The following is a 15,552-nucleotide window of genomic DNA, read 5'->3' as shown; positions in this document are numbered from 1 at the left end:
CAAAACAAAAAACTACTGACTGAAGAGGCTCCATCTGCCAGTGAAGAAGCTGCTGCCACATTTCTGGCAGAGTTGAAGAAGTTGGTTAGAAAGAAAGGATACCATCCAAAGCAAGGTTTTAATTGTGATGAAACCAGGCTCTTCTGCAAGAAGATGCCCAGTAGAACCTACATTCTTAAAAGTCCAAAGGAGGCACCAAGACATAAAACATGGAAGGACAGATTAACACTGGTGCCAGGTGGCAATGCTGCAGTGCATATAATAAAGAGAGGCATAGCATGCAGAATGAAGAAGCCATACACTCTCAAAAACAAAAGCAAAAATTATCTGCTTGTGTTCTGGCAACATAATCAGAAAGTGTGAATGACAGTCAACATTTTTATGGAATGGTTCTACCAATGCTTCTTCCCAGAAGTGAAAAAATACTTGAAAGAGGAAAGCTTAGAATACTAGACAATGCACCTAGCCATCCCAAATCTGTTTTTGTTGAAAATGAAAATATTGAGATTGTATTTTTACCTCTAAATACAAACTCACTGCTTCAGTGCCTTGACTACAGCATCATTCAGTTTGTCAAAGCCACATACACCTGCCTAGTGTTTGATTACATTCAATCAGCAATTGATGCAGACCCTAATCTGGACATGATAAGGTGCTGGAAATTATTCACTATTGCTGATGCAATAACCCTCTCCAAAGATGCAATGGATTAATTTAACCAAAAAACTAGAAATGCCTGCTGGAAGAATGTATGGAGTGAAGTCCTGAGTGATTTTCAAGACTTCTTGGGGATCAATGGAGAAGTTAGGAAAATAATTCATGCAGAAAGACTAATTGATAGAGAGAGATTTGCCAACGTGTTTGATAAAGAAGTGAAACAACATATTGAAGTTCATTAGGAAATGTTAACAAATGAGGAAATGGAAGAACTTATTGAGTCATCTAGAGAGGAAGATGAAGAAGAACCTGAAGCAGAACCTGAATTTGCTGAAGTGTTTCAAATTACATAGATATTAAAAGAAAAAATATGGAATACAATTCTCAGATGGAATACAGCATTAAAGTCACCCATAAAAATCACAAAAGAATTGCAACCTTCACAGAAACACTTTGATGAGTTAAAGAGTGACAACAGTGGCCAGGCACGATGGCTCATGCCTATAATCCCAGCACTTTGGGAGGCCGTGGTGGGTGGATCGCAAAGTCAGGAGTTCAAGACCAGCCTGGCCAATATGGTGAAACCTCGTCTCTACTAAAAATACAAAAATTAGCTGGGCATGGTGGCGTGCACCTGTAGTCCCAGCTACTCAAAAGGTTGAGGCAGAAGAATTGCTTGAACCCAGGAAGTGGAGGTTGCACTGAGCCAAGATGGTACCACTGTACTCCAGCCTGGGTGACAGAGTGAGACTCCATCCCCCCTCCAAAAAAAAAAGTGACAACAGTTACTGCTAATGTTATTCTTCTAAAAGATTTCAGCAAAACTCTTTCAACCATGGAGGACCCCAATCATCAATATCGTCTGCTCCTAACATCAGTCATTCACTCCATCATGGCTTAATGACGCAAGGATCACCTGAAGCAGATGATCCTCCTTCTGTTGTATCATCAGAAGGTCAACAATAGCGTTCATCATTTACCTCACTTCACCTCATCATGTAGCCATTTTACCATCTCACATTCTCACAAGAAGAAAAGGGGTGAGTATAGTACAATAAGGTATTTTGAGGAAGAGAGACCATATTTACATAACTTTTATTATAGTATATTGTTGTAATTATTCTATCTTATTATTAGTTATTGTTGTTAATCTCTTACTGTACCTAATTTAGAAATTAAAGTTTATCATACATATGTATGCATAGGACAAAACAGTATACATGGCATTTGGTACTATCCACAATTTCAGGCAACCACTGTGGGTCTTAGAACATATTAAAGGTAATAACACATAAAATAAGATAGTGCACGTAAGTCTTCTAATGTAAATTTCCAGTTAATAAATGGCAACTATCATCATGACATTTGTATTAATTCTCCAACTCACCAAAATAAGAAAACAGAATCACATACCTTCTTCACTTCGGCAATGTTCTCTCCAGGCTTTCAAGCAAGCAGTTAACCCCACCATTTCAACCCGAAGTTTCACAGAGCTACTTTTACAGGATTTCAAAAAGTCTTCCAGGTTCTTTATTCCAGAGTGTAAATTCTCTTTCATTTGCTCTTCAATAGAAAATGACAAAGCATTCCACTTTTGCTCTTCCTTTTGTTCTTCCTTGGCAAATAACCTTTTCTTATTCTCTCTAGCAATTATTTCAGCCTTGGTCTCCTGCCCCAAAGGAAAAAAAAAAAGCATCTCTTAAAATAAGTTGAAAATATTCTAAGATAAGAGGTCATGAATGAGACAATATTAAGGGTGTATTGATGACTTTGACTATCATCCCATTTTAAGTAGATGTGAAAAATTTCTTTTTTTTCTTTCGGAAATTAAGCCTGTGTTAATTTATAACTTATGACAATTTAATTTAGGGAGTATAAAGGCTCTCTGTAGATAATTTTCTAGATTTGTAAGTGGTGTGGTTTATAAATAAAAGAGTAAATGCTGCCAGGCATGGTGGTTGACACCTGTAATCCAGCACTTTCGGAGGCTGAGGCTGGCGGATCACCTGAAACCAGGGGTTTCAAACCAGCCTGGGCAACATGGTGAAACCTCTTATCTACTAAAAACACAAAAATTAGCTGGGCATGGTGGCAAACTCCTGTAGTCCCAGTTACTTGCGAGGCTGAGGCATAAGAATCCCTTGAACCCGGGGGCAGAGGTTGCTGTGAGCTGAGATTGGGCCACTGCACTCCAGCCTGGGCGATGGAGCAGGACTGTCTCAGAGAAAAAAAAAAGAAGAAGAAGAAGAAGAGTTAATGTCACAAAATCAGAGACAAGAGGCCGCCTCTCTTTTCATGTCTCCAAGCTATGATATCTGCTGCTCCCTCTGGAATCGCCTGTCCTCTTCCATTCTTCCCATATCACCTCCCTATTCTCTACTTGTTTAATGTATTTCCTCCATGAAGCTTTCCCTGACTCTCCCAAGTCTAAGTCATGTATTCTTCCTCTGCTCAGACATCTATTGAAGCACTCATTAGCACAAACTGTAGCTGTAATTTCACTTGCCATTCCTCCTCTCTTGATTGAGATCCTGAGACAGGAATGTGCCTTTGTTGTCTGTACGTCTCAAGCACAGAGCATTTAGTCCATAATGTTTGATGAGTGAATAAGGAAAGAGGAAGAAGAGGAGTGGATAAGAGGAACAACACAAATACAACTGATTTTACCTTCCTCAATAAGCACTTCCAATTAACTTAAACATAGTATGGGCCCACTTTTACCATGCTTTTACCAACCTGACTCATTCATCTACAAAGACAAATTAGAGAATTGTTGTATTAGCAAAAGGATTCCAACACATCTTCCACTCTTCTTGTTAGTCACGAAATTAATATGTAAATGCCTGCCTATAATGAAGTCAATTTTAGTTGTCATCACTCTCTAAATTAGAAACAAATCATTCTAATCAATAATATTTCAGCTTTCCCAGTGTTTAGTCTTCCTAATTTGCTGTGTTGGGCCAATTTAGCATGGTTCTGTCTCAATAGTACAAGGGTTACCTTTGACCCTTTGCCATGTAGATTTTTCTATTTTCATACATTGTATTATGTGACAAGAATTTCTGCAAATTTACCATTTCATAACATCTCTCAAAACAACAGCAAACATAACTGAAAAGCAGTAGCTTTTTGTCACCCATAAATAAAAAAGTAAATGTTCAATTAAATAGTCTCACTGACAATTGGCTATAAAAATGAAAAGGAGGAGAGAAACAATGATTACATAGTTGAGCTCAGAGAGGTTCTCTTTAGCTCTTAAAACAAAAGATGGGACAGCCCAACTGCTTAAACTTTTGAAGCAGTTGAAGAATAGAGCCTTCATAGAATGTCTGAGAACCTTTTAGAGTAATTTGTGATTTTTTTTAATGTTATCTTGAGTAGAAAATACAAGAGCTTTTTTGATAAGTCCTTGAATTGATGAACTATCTGTCTCTTGGAGTTCTGAAATGTCCACTGAAGGCTTGACAAAGAGATGCACATTTTCCTGATCTTGCCAAAATTTTCACAAACGTAATTATTCAGAAGTGAGAATAAAAATATTTTTTGAGGTCTTCATACATTTCATTCCTGATAACTTCACCATGTTTATTTCAATTTATTAAGGTAGATATGTGACAAATACCTTTATCTGTGATTGGTTTTGTTAAGTTGGTACTTTCTCTAATATATTAAAACCTTTCATCTCGAGAGAAACTTTTTGTGAAAATAAATGCCATTACCAAATCCCCAACTTTGAGGCCCACAGAAAGATACTAAAGCCTGATGACTTTTCCATTTGTTTAAGATGGAAACCTTTATGGCCTGTCTCTAAAGTCAAATAATCAGAAAATTCAGTTTTAAAATAAAAATATCTATACTTAGACATTAATGTTGCAGGAATTATCAAGTGATAATTTTAGATCATAAACTATTAGTATTATTATTCCAGAAACAGACTGGAACTTTTCTTATCTACTCCTTGTATTCCATTCCACAGTTACGTCTCCTGGGAAAAGAGTAGAAAAATGACATTCCAAGAAGGAAAAAGGTAAGGTTGCAGGAGTCCAACCTACACAGAAAGAGGAAATGGACAATTCTAACCTTCCACTCACAAAATGTAGTGGATTAATCAATCATTTAAATACTTTGGAAAAGTGTAAACACTCTTTATAATTTAGAAAAAAAGTAGATAAACATTTCATATCTATTTTTACTACTTATATGAAAAAGATTTTCACTGTCATTAACTAATGAACAACTCTCTTTTTATTTTTTTTATTTATTTACTTTTTTGAGATGGAGTCTCGCCTTGTTGCCCAGGCTGGAGTGCAGTGGCGCAATCTTGGCTCACTGCAAACTCCGCCTCCCGGGTTCACGTCATTCTCCTGCCTCAGCCTCCCGAGTAGCTGGGACTACAGGCGCCTGCCACCTCGCCCGGCTAGTTTTTTTGTATTTTTTAGTAGAGACGGGGTTTCACCGTGTTAGCCAGGATGGTCTCGATCTCCTGACCTCGTGATCCACCCGTCTCAGCCTCCCAAAGTGCTAGGATTACAGGCTTGAGCCACCGCGCCCGGCCCGAACACCTCTATTTTTAATGTTAGTTTAAAATTTCTAAACTCAAAACTTTAGTCACTTAATTATTCTTCAAATAGATACATATGTTATTATGTATAGAATACCATTATAACTTTTTTATGCAGGTTAGGCTTTTTCAGCAAGAGGTAAAAGAATAAGTAATCATATATAAAAATACATGCATATATATATATTATATATTTATATATATATATAAAGAAAAAGCATTATATAAAAAGAAACCACCAAAGGGATAAGAAATACGAACTTGAGAAAAGAAAAAGAAATTTTTTTTAATTTGATAGAATGTATAGAACTTACGTGTGCCTTTTTGCTCTTGGGCCCACTAAAATCCTTCTTTGACTTAATAGTTTGAGTCACGATGATTTTCGAAGAGACTGTTTCTAATGAATTCCCATAAAACCGTTGGAAAACATGATACTTTTGCACAGATCTAAGAACACGAGGGTCTCTAGATTTTTCTGAAAAAGAAAAGACTTAAAATGTAACTTTATTATAGTTTTTCAATAGCATTCTCATCAATTCTTCATATTATCCCATATCCACTAGTTAAATTAGTAGAAAAGTAATTTAATCTTATTATCTTTCTTAAAGAGAGAATGTAAAATCAGGTTATCTATGGATAATAGTTCCTTCTCTTATTCAAAGGGTGGAAGTGACAAAACACACTTTCATGGTCTACCTCCTAAATCAGGCATCAGGGTGCAACAAAAAAAATGACAGATTCCAGGCATTACGTATGTCCTCTGCCCTGTGAATTAGTTTAAGAAGAAGGTAGAGGCAGAGGCAAGAAGACAACCATCTAAGATATTCTGGCTTCTTGAATCACTGGATAGAAAAAATCCTTACTCCAGACCATAGCCACAGAGCCAGAGCCCAGAGCATGGCAGCTAAAATGGTAAAATCTAATAATGTAACAAGTCCAGTAATCAAGGTATGCCTTACTCTCTTACCTCCATAATACTCACAGAAATGAAATAACTAAGCTAATTTTTCTATGTCTGTAAATATATACATCAAACCAAACCACTCTGAAGCATGTTAATGGTTCGTCTAAAGTATTCCCCCCAACACCTTGGTCATTTTTTACACACCCAGGTTAATAAGTACTTCATAAGAGCATACTTGATATGCCTACTCCTAGATTATTCTCAGAGTAAGTCTTGTCAACTCTAAGGGGGCTGGGGGTAAGCATAGGGATACAGAAAGTTGAGATGAAGACAAGATCCTAAATTCAGTCTCTGTTGATCCACTGTTAGCGGTTTCATGGGCCTCCTTTTGTAGTTTCAACCACCCTGAGCATGAAGGCAGATAGAATGCTGGTGCTTATTCCATGCAGCCAATCGGGGGGTATGAAACAGTGAAAACTGCTTGAAATACTATGGTCTCAATATATTTGACTCCAAGGAATACATATATTGCTTAAACTACAAACCATCTTTCCTTAAAACAACTTCTAGCACTTCCTCCTAAAACACATATATATCTACATGCATATGACTATCATAGAAGAAAAAGAGAATTTTTCATTACCATCTTTCCCAATGCACATCTAAATATCTTGTAGACTATTTTTATTCAAAAAAATTTAATTTGTGTCTCATGATATAATTTTCCACTATAAAACAAAAGGCAGAGAGTAAAGTAGATTTAAATTTATTTCACTAGAGTCACAGAGCTCACCATCAAACTGACACTTGGACCTGTCATAATCATCACTCAGAGGTTTATGAGAATGCCAGTGCACAAGTTCATCAAATTCCTTTTGTTTAACCAGTGAAGTAACAATAGGATCATCACTGCGAGACAAAAAAAAAAAAAAGCATATTTTAAGTTGCACACTTCTAAATATAACACAGCACAGATTTTATTTTATAATATTTTTGAAAATCATAGCTCCCCTTCTTCTTTCTGCAATATGATGTGGGTGGTGGAATCCAAAGAGCAGTTTATTAGAGGTTTAATAAATCAAAATCTACTCCACGTCTCTGACAGTCCCATCAACATCAATTAATATGCATTCATTAATTCATTAATTTAAAATATGCAGCTGTAGTGACTTATTCTAAGATTAAAAACTATACAGATTTTTACATGGTAATGGCCAAAAGGCATTGAAAATTTTGATTTTAAATTCATTATGTATTACACATACATACTACATGTAATGTACTCTAATCATCTGCATTTCAAATAATCCTTGTTGAGTAACTCATGTATTCCATACAAGTATTTATTGAGGCACAGTTTTGGTCTTATACCTCTTTAGAAAAGGCAAATCTTTCAAAATATCTCCAGCAAATTTATCAACCACAAAAGACGACATTGGAATAAAACCCAAATTGGGCACCATTTCATTGGCGCTGTCTGTAAACAAAAAAAAAAAAAAATTGAGACAAGGTCAAATGTAAAACTTTCAGACAGGAATATTACATATTATTTTCTAAAACTCACATTAAAAACATTTTACATTAATCTTATTTACATGTATCAAGTTCAGCCCTTCTCATAAAGTTTTTTCCCATAGTAAAACACTTTGGAACACAGTAGAGTATAAAGAATTAGACAGCATTTTGGCATATACGTGGATATGCATGGGGGATGGGTAGGTGAATGGATGCATGGATGGATGGATGGATGGATGCATGGATGGGTAAGTAGACAGATGATAGATGGATAAATCAGATAGGTAGGTAGATGGAAAGAAGGAAGGAAGGAAGGAAGGAAGGAAGGAAGGAAGGAAGGAAGGAAGGAAGGAAGGAAGGAAGGAAGGAAGGACGGGCAAAGAAAGGAAAGAAGGAAGGATGGACGGGCAAAGGAAGGAAGGAAGGAAGGAAGGAAGGAAGGAAGGAAGAAAGAAAGAAAGAAAGAAAGAAAGAAAGAAAGAAAGAAAGAAAGAAAGAGAAAAAGGAAGGAAGGAGGTAAGGAGGGAAGGAGAAAGGAGGAAAGATGGAAGGAAGGAGGGAAGGAGAAAGAAAGAAAGAAAGAAAAGAAAAGAAAGAGAGAGAAAGAAAGAAAGGAAAGAAAGGAAGAAAGGAAAGAAAGGAAGAAAGGAAGAAAGAAAGGAAGAAAGGAAGGAAGGAAGGAAAGAAAGGCAAGCAGGGAGGGAGGGAAGGAGGGACGGAGGGAGGAAGGAAGATAAAGAAAAATACCTATGCCTTTTATTTTCAAATGTGAATTCCTTTTATTATTCCTTATTATAAGACAAAGAGTTTGACGATGGAAGCCTCAGAGAATATATATCTATATACATATACACACACATATATATAGACTTTCATGAAATGAAATTAAAAAAATGTAGGGAAGATGGTAATGAAATTATTTGATATGATTACAATATTCTTTTGGGTCCTCCTTGATTTTATACACATACACACACACACACACACACGAGATAGATAGATAGATAGATAGATAGATAGATAGATAGATAGATAGATATTACATATCACGTATAAGATGATAATAGACAAATGAATGACTTTGTATTCTATTGAATGTCTGGTTCATGATTCCCGGTAAACCACCATTGCTCTGCCTGGGATCCTCCTGGTGCTGCCTGCGCCTGTGTTTGTTTGGATCCTTTCTTATTTAAGCCCCTGCAACTTGCTGCCTAAAAGAGGTGGAGAGCCCATGTGGCCTTCCCTAAATTTTTCAGCCCCTAGGATGTTTTGAGCTTAGCTATAATGATATAAAAAGATGTTTGGTGTCTCTTATTCAGCATCTCAAGTGCTTTACACAAAGAGATTTTTCTGTTGACCTATAACTGCCATATTGCTGGAAATGGAAGTCACACATATTTGGCTGTGTTTTTTAATTGAAACAATATTAATTATAAGCAAAATGTAAATCTTCATAATTATAGTGATAGCATACCACTCCCAGGATATAAGAATAAAGGTAATTTATTTTTATTATTAAAATTCAAGTGCCAGAAAATTATTTATACTTGCAGCATTGAATTAGTGGTATTTCCTAAACATTTTCAGAGGAATAATGTTTTCATTTCAGATTAATTGAGAAATTTATTACCTTTGATTGGTGATGGTTTCTTTTCAAGAAAACAAAATTTTGTTGTTTTCAGAGGAAATGGCTGTCCAACCTCAAAGTCTCCGACCAACTTTGATACGGTATTCCAGAGATATTCATAATCTTTCATAATGGTATCTCCCAAATTCAAATGTAGGCCTACATAACAATTAAAAACACTAAATAGTAGAAGCCATCCACACCCACACAAAGAATCATTAGTCACATTTTGGGTAAATTCATGGAATTCTGAAATACTTTCCACATAGTGAAATTTTTGATGACTTCCACACTGGACATAAACGAAAATGGTCACTAGTGTTGACTACAAGATACAGATCATAAAGTTTACCTTGTTTTTCATTTTAATAACTAAGTATTAACTTCGTAAGTATATTATCTCACAAAATGCATCGTGAACATTTAACTATTCTTTAAGGTAACAAAAATGTTATGCCACACATAACTTTACAACCAACAAAACAGAATAAAAACTTTAATTTTTGAGAGATGAGAAAATTAGTAAAGGATTGTTAAGTTTATATGCAGTTAATTCATTACAATGATTACAATATGAAGGAACCACATCAAAGCGGTCCAAGCTTCAATAAGGTTCAATCAGTTAGAGTTCTGTCCAAATATGTTTTTGTTTTCTATCATTTGGTTTTACTATCAGGAAACATCAGAAACCTTACCCTAAGAAAAGATTTTAAAGAAAGAAAAACAAATTACATATAAAAACATATAAATTAGCCTTATCTTTTAGAAAAAAATTAAATTTCATAAATATCGCAATAGTAGTGAAATAATTAAACTAATTAAATTTTATGAAGAAATATTATGCGTGCATTTAAATGAAAAGTTCAACTTTTGAAATTTGAAAATGCTGGACACAAAAACATGTATTTTCTCCTGAAATACTTTCAATGTAATATTAAGTGAAAAACATATTTTAAAATACAGCATTCCCTCTGACTTCAACTAAAATATTACATACATATGGGAACAAAGATGAAAATAATTGCTATGTTATATGTTGGAAGTACAGAAAAATTATTTTGTAGTTTTAAATTCCTTATAAAGTTTATCTGTGGATGGAAGTATAATGATTATAATATACTGAGATGGTACCTTTTACGTTTTCATTTTCATAGTAAAAAGCAATATTCTTCAACAAAAGCTCATCACTTAAGTCAGAAAGGTGAATTAAATTCAGATTCCAAAATTCAAAAGTATGTATATTTCTTAAGATGAAATATTCACACCATTTTTTCTGAAAATTGAAAAGAAAACCAAGTTATTGGCAATATTCATATTAGCAATAAACTATAGGGTTCATATGCTTCTGAACTAAAAGGCAGTGGACAGGGTCGTTCCAATTCTTGTTAATGTAAGCCCATTCAGGCTGGGTAATGGTGAATGCTTTACACCTTAAGGAATTAAAGCATAAAATAAAATACAAACTGATCCAAAAATGCATTTTGTATAGTTATTTATCCTGAATCAAGGAAATCTGCATTTGACTCTTAAAATAGTATTTTTCTCACACTGTTACCCACAGATAGAATCCCAAAGCTACAGAAATACTTCTGCTTTGAAATGTGCTTCTGTTCTTTATTTAGATTGTAATATGTTCAGATTTAACTTTTAGGTCCAAAGAGCATTTTAAAAAATTGTGTTTGAGTGACCTAGAAGATGCTGAATCCTTCAAACTTTTAAGATTCCCATCCACCTACCTGGTTGGTCTCCATGCTTCAAGATTCAGAGTAAACCTCATGGAACAATCCCTTCCACAATTTGCTTAGTTGCTTTCTCAAGAGGCCTCAAAAAATGTCAAAAATTTCTTTTATTGTGAAAAGATTAGGGGATACATGAAATTACACTTCACGCTACAGAGTGTTAACAAAAATCAGGCATGGAGTATGGAAAAGGCAGGAAGGATGGCTGACTATGGGCTGATCAGCTGTTACTCCATAGGGCAAATATTTGGAAGCTGGACAGAGTGAAGTCAGATCTCAACTTGATCACTCATTAGCTGTGCTCATGGACCACATAGCTGAGTCCAAGTTTTTCCTTTGCAAAATGAGGACATAAGAGGATTATTGTTATGTCTAATTAAAAACTAATGTTTTCTCTTAGCTAAAAGTATAACCTAGACCTTAGCCTCTTAATTATGATCAACAGTGAGCTCCGTTTCATCAAAACCAATGTATTTTCAGTCCTCAACCTATTACAGTCTTCTATAGCAGCTGATACTATTAACCACATCCACCTTTTGAACTGCCCAGTTCCTTTTATCTTCAGGAAAACCCATTCTCCTTGATTTTATTCTCATTTATCTAAGTAGTTCCTTCTCGGTGTCTTTTGCCAACGTCTCAACCCATAATTAAGTGTTTAATATTGGAATATTTGAGCTCCCTGTCCTCAGCTCTCTTACCATATCTCTCTTCCAAAATAATTTCACCTCTTAAGCAGAGCATCAATTAACATTCAGAGTAATGATTCCTAAACTTTATCTCCAGCCCAATTCCACCCTTCTAAGTCCAAACCATTATTTCAAATTGTTTACTAGATATCTCCATGTGGACATTTCTTTGGCACTTTAAACTCGGTATTTCCAAAAAAGAAACTCATGATCCTTCCCCACTTATATGCCTTTCATACAATGGCAGCATCCCCACAAATGCTGAAGCCAGGGGTCTAGGAATTACTTGACTCCTTCCTTTCCCTCATTACCCACACTCAAACACTCAACTTGTCATTCTTCACCTTAAATAACTTTTAAAATTGCCCACTGCTATTCATCCCTACTTACCTCTTGCTGGTCCCTAACACCATCAACACTTACATGACTGAGGTAATAGCCACCTAATTCCCCCAAATCCCCCGTTTTGCCTCTCCAATGCACTCTTTGCATTGCAAGCCAGGGAAAGTGTTTGCAAATGCAAGTGCCACACATCCATTTGAAACCATCCAGTGGATCCTCACTGTGCTTCTATCAAGTTACATCTCCATTCTCTTAACAGGGCCTACAGAATCCTATGTGACTTGTCTCTTACCTGCCTCTTCAGCTTCATCACTTTCCCATATTTTTCCTACCCCTGCTATGATAGATGTATCTCAGTTCCTCGGTTATACCATCCTCAGGATAATTACACATGCTGCTTCATGCCCTAGAATCCAGTTTCATCTTCTCTCCATCCTGCTAACTCTTTCTCTTCCTCCAGGACTTGAGTCACTTCATTTCCCTTCATTTCTTTTTTTTTTTTTTTTTTTTTGAGATGGAGTCTCACTCTGCCTCCAAGGCTGGAGTGCAATGGCGCAATCTCGGATCACTGCAACCTCCACTCCCAGGTTCATGCCATTCTCCTGCCTCAGCCTCCCAAGTAGCTAGGACTACAGGTGCCCACCACCGTGCCTGGCTAATTTTTTTGTATTTTTTAGTAGAGATGGGGTTTCACCATGTTAGCCAGGATGGTCTCAATCTCCTGACCTTATGATCCACCCACCTCAGCCTCCCAAAGTGTTGGGATTACAGGCGTGAGCCACTGTGCCCCACATCTCTTTCTTTCTTAAGAAGAACCATTGTTTTCAGACTACGTTGGATCTTGTTATTATCAGATTATAAAGCATTCTAAGGTTCTGTCCTTATAATTACTTTTAAAATTTAGTATCTATCTTCTCCGGAAAATGTAGCTCTATGAAGGGGTTGGAGTGGGAAGGGTAAATATGTTTTTATTTTTCTCACTCTATCCCAGTGATTAGCACCATGCACTAAATGTTTGTGGACTGGCTTCCTACTTAATTGGTCATAAAATGCTTTTGTTGAACATTTTCAGTATATGTATCATGATCCTTAATAAAAGTTCGTGCCAATTGTTCCTTTAATCCCATTTCTAGCTCTCAAGCCAAAATCAATAACCCCAAATTAAAGGAAAAGGCTTATATACAAAGAGAATAACAGCATATATAATACAACCATCAAAGTCTTCTAAATATTCCATAATAGAGAAATGGGTAAGTAAAGCATGGTACTAAAACATAACTAGTAGCCATTAAAAAATGATCCTAATATTGTGAAAGAAAACAGAAAAACATGAAGGAAAAAAATATATAGGTATATATAGAGAGCTCCAATATAAGAAACAATAAAACATCAGAAAAATATATGCATTTAAAATAAAAAGAATAAACCAAAATGTTAACAGTTATCCGCATTGATTAAAGTGGTGGTCCTCCAGGGAAGTTTTTCTTCTGTTTTTGCTTCTATTTTCCTAAAATCTCCAAATTGTCTCTAAATATTCTCTATAACAGTTGAAAGTAATAAACTATTACATTGATTTCTTCAGTTCCTCTTAAACCACAGTGATCACCAACCATCAACTATGGTTGATAACACGAAAATCTGATCTTGGCAGAGATTTAACAAAGGAAAAACAGAGAGGCTTTTCCTTAGGTTATATATATATTATGCTATTTGTTAGTTCTCCTAAACACAGATGCTGAAATTAGAAAGTGATTGATACAGCCCATTAAACTTCATAGCCCTCAAGGGGCTAACAGTAGTCCCAAAAAAGGGAATTTTTAAAGTTACTGCAGTTTTTATCTACCAAACATTCAAAACACAAAAATAGTAAACTAATAAAGAAAATCCATTTACCATTTGTAACAAAGGCTTCATGTCCTTAGCCCAATGGGAAGCGACGACTCTAGCACAAGCTCTTTGAGAAAGAGGCAGATGGAGTAGAAAAACCACAGTGAGACAATGCAGTTTACACAAATCTTCCATTTCCTGCAGGGTTAAGCAATTACTGTTCACCTGAATAAAATAAAGAAGGTAAGCCAGAGAACAGCAGAATGTGATACTGCATAATAAGCATATAGGACCACAGAAGCTGGCAGCCACCTTTGCTGTGCAGGAATCATGAATTATTCCTTTTTTTTTTTTTTTTTTTTTTTTTTTGAGACAGAGTTTTGCTTTTTCACCCAGGCTGGAGTGAAGTGGCACAATCTCAGCTCACGGCAACCTCCGACCCCAGGTTCAAGTGATTCTCCTGCCTCAGCCTCCCAAGTAGCTGGGATTATAGGTACCTGCCACCATGCCCAGCTAAGTTTTGTATTTTTAGTAGAGGTGGGGTTTCACCATGGCCAGGCTGGTCTCGAACTCCTGACCTCAGGTAACCCACCCGCTTCGGCCTCCCAAAGTGCTAGGATCACTAGTGTGAGCCACTGTGCCCAGCTGAATCATTACATTTTTCATTCTACATTTTTTAAGACTTTCCTTTTCTTTATAACATAAACTCTACTGCATTTATACAGATGTGAGGTAAGTGGAACGGGAAGCTGCCGGCTGAATAGCAGTTAAAATAAAACATTTTTCAGGATTTTTAGTTAAGCCAAACTCTACAAAGCTGATAGAGCAACTAATGAAGTCGTAATTTCACAGGACTCTACCTTGATGGAGCCACACATTAAATGCTCTATTCCATCCAAGGCATCATATTTTAAATGTAATATTGAAAATGACCAGGGCGAGGACACCAGGATGGTAATATATCTGAAAAATCTTAGTATCATTTTTGTGAGAGTGATTTAAAATACTATATCTAGTTGTGAAAAAAATGTTTCACTAAAAATATATTCAGTCTGATAATTGGAAAAACAATTATAAGGATGCTAAGTAAAAGATAATGAGCCTTGAACGTTTCTGAATCCCCCAGTAGGTAGATTGTATACAGAATAGTATGTATACGCATGTGTCTGAGTGTGTGTGTGTGTGTGTATGTGTAAACATGCACATCCATAAGCACATAAGCACATATACGTAGAGACAACTGTATATTGGGGAAAGGAATCCAGACTGGCCAACGGAGTCTGAATGGACCCTATTGGCCATAAATAAGGTTAAAAACTTTAGTATCTCTCCAGCTAGGATGATGCCAAGACGCTACAGTAGGAATGTTCTTTTAAAAGACAGTTTGGGGCCGGGCGCGGTGGCTCACGCCTGTAATCCCAGCACTTTGGGAGGTCGAGGCGGGCGGATCACGAGGTCAGGAGATCAAGACCATCCTGGCTAACACGGTGAAACCCCGTCTCTACTAAAAATACAAAAAATTAGCTGGGCGTGGTAGCGGGCACCTGTAGTCCCAGCTACTCGGGAGGCTGAGGCAGGAGAATGGCGTGAACCCGGGAGGCGGAGCTTGCAATGAGCCTAGATCGCGCCACTTCACTCCAGCCTGGGGACAGAGCGAGACTCCGCCTCAAAAAAAAAAAAAAAAAAAAAAAAAA

General features: G+C 36.3%; 1 protein-coding gene across 9 annotated transcripts in view; it reads right to left on the bottom strand.

The window, feature by feature from the left end:
- DDX60 (DExD/H-box helicase 60) overlaps window positions 1–15,552 on the bottom strand; it is a 145,119-nt gene that overhangs the window by 103,573 nt on the left and 25,994 nt on the right. For all 9 annotated transcript variants that reach the window (XM_023228678.2, XM_023228685.2, XM_023228650.2 and 6 more), the window contains 7 exons: window positions 13,925–14,083; window positions 10,396–10,537; window positions 9,268–9,423; window positions 7,494–7,599; window positions 6,916–7,031; window positions 5,533–5,693; window positions 2,071–2,326 (listed from right to left, as the gene is read on the bottom strand). In XM_023228678.2, the coding sequence (XP_023084446.2) occupies window positions 2,071–2,326; window positions 5,533–5,693; window positions 6,916–7,031; window positions 7,494–7,599; window positions 9,268–9,423; window positions 10,396–10,537; window positions 13,925–14,083 (1,096 nt within the window). The remainder of the gene's footprint in view (window positions 1–2,070; window positions 2,327–5,532; window positions 5,694–6,915; window positions 7,032–7,493; window positions 7,600–9,267; window positions 9,424–10,395; window positions 10,538–13,924; window positions 14,084–15,552) is intronic.

This window comes from Piliocolobus tephrosceles, chromosome 3 (genome assembly GCF_002776525.5).
Source record: "Piliocolobus tephrosceles isolate RC106 chromosome 3, ASM277652v3, whole genome shotgun sequence".
Taxonomy (NCBI): domain Eukaryota; kingdom Metazoa; phylum Chordata; class Mammalia; order Primates; family Cercopithecidae; genus Piliocolobus; species Piliocolobus tephrosceles.
Note: the sequence above shows the minus strand (reverse complement) of the source record. Positions and strands in the feature narration are given on the sequence as shown.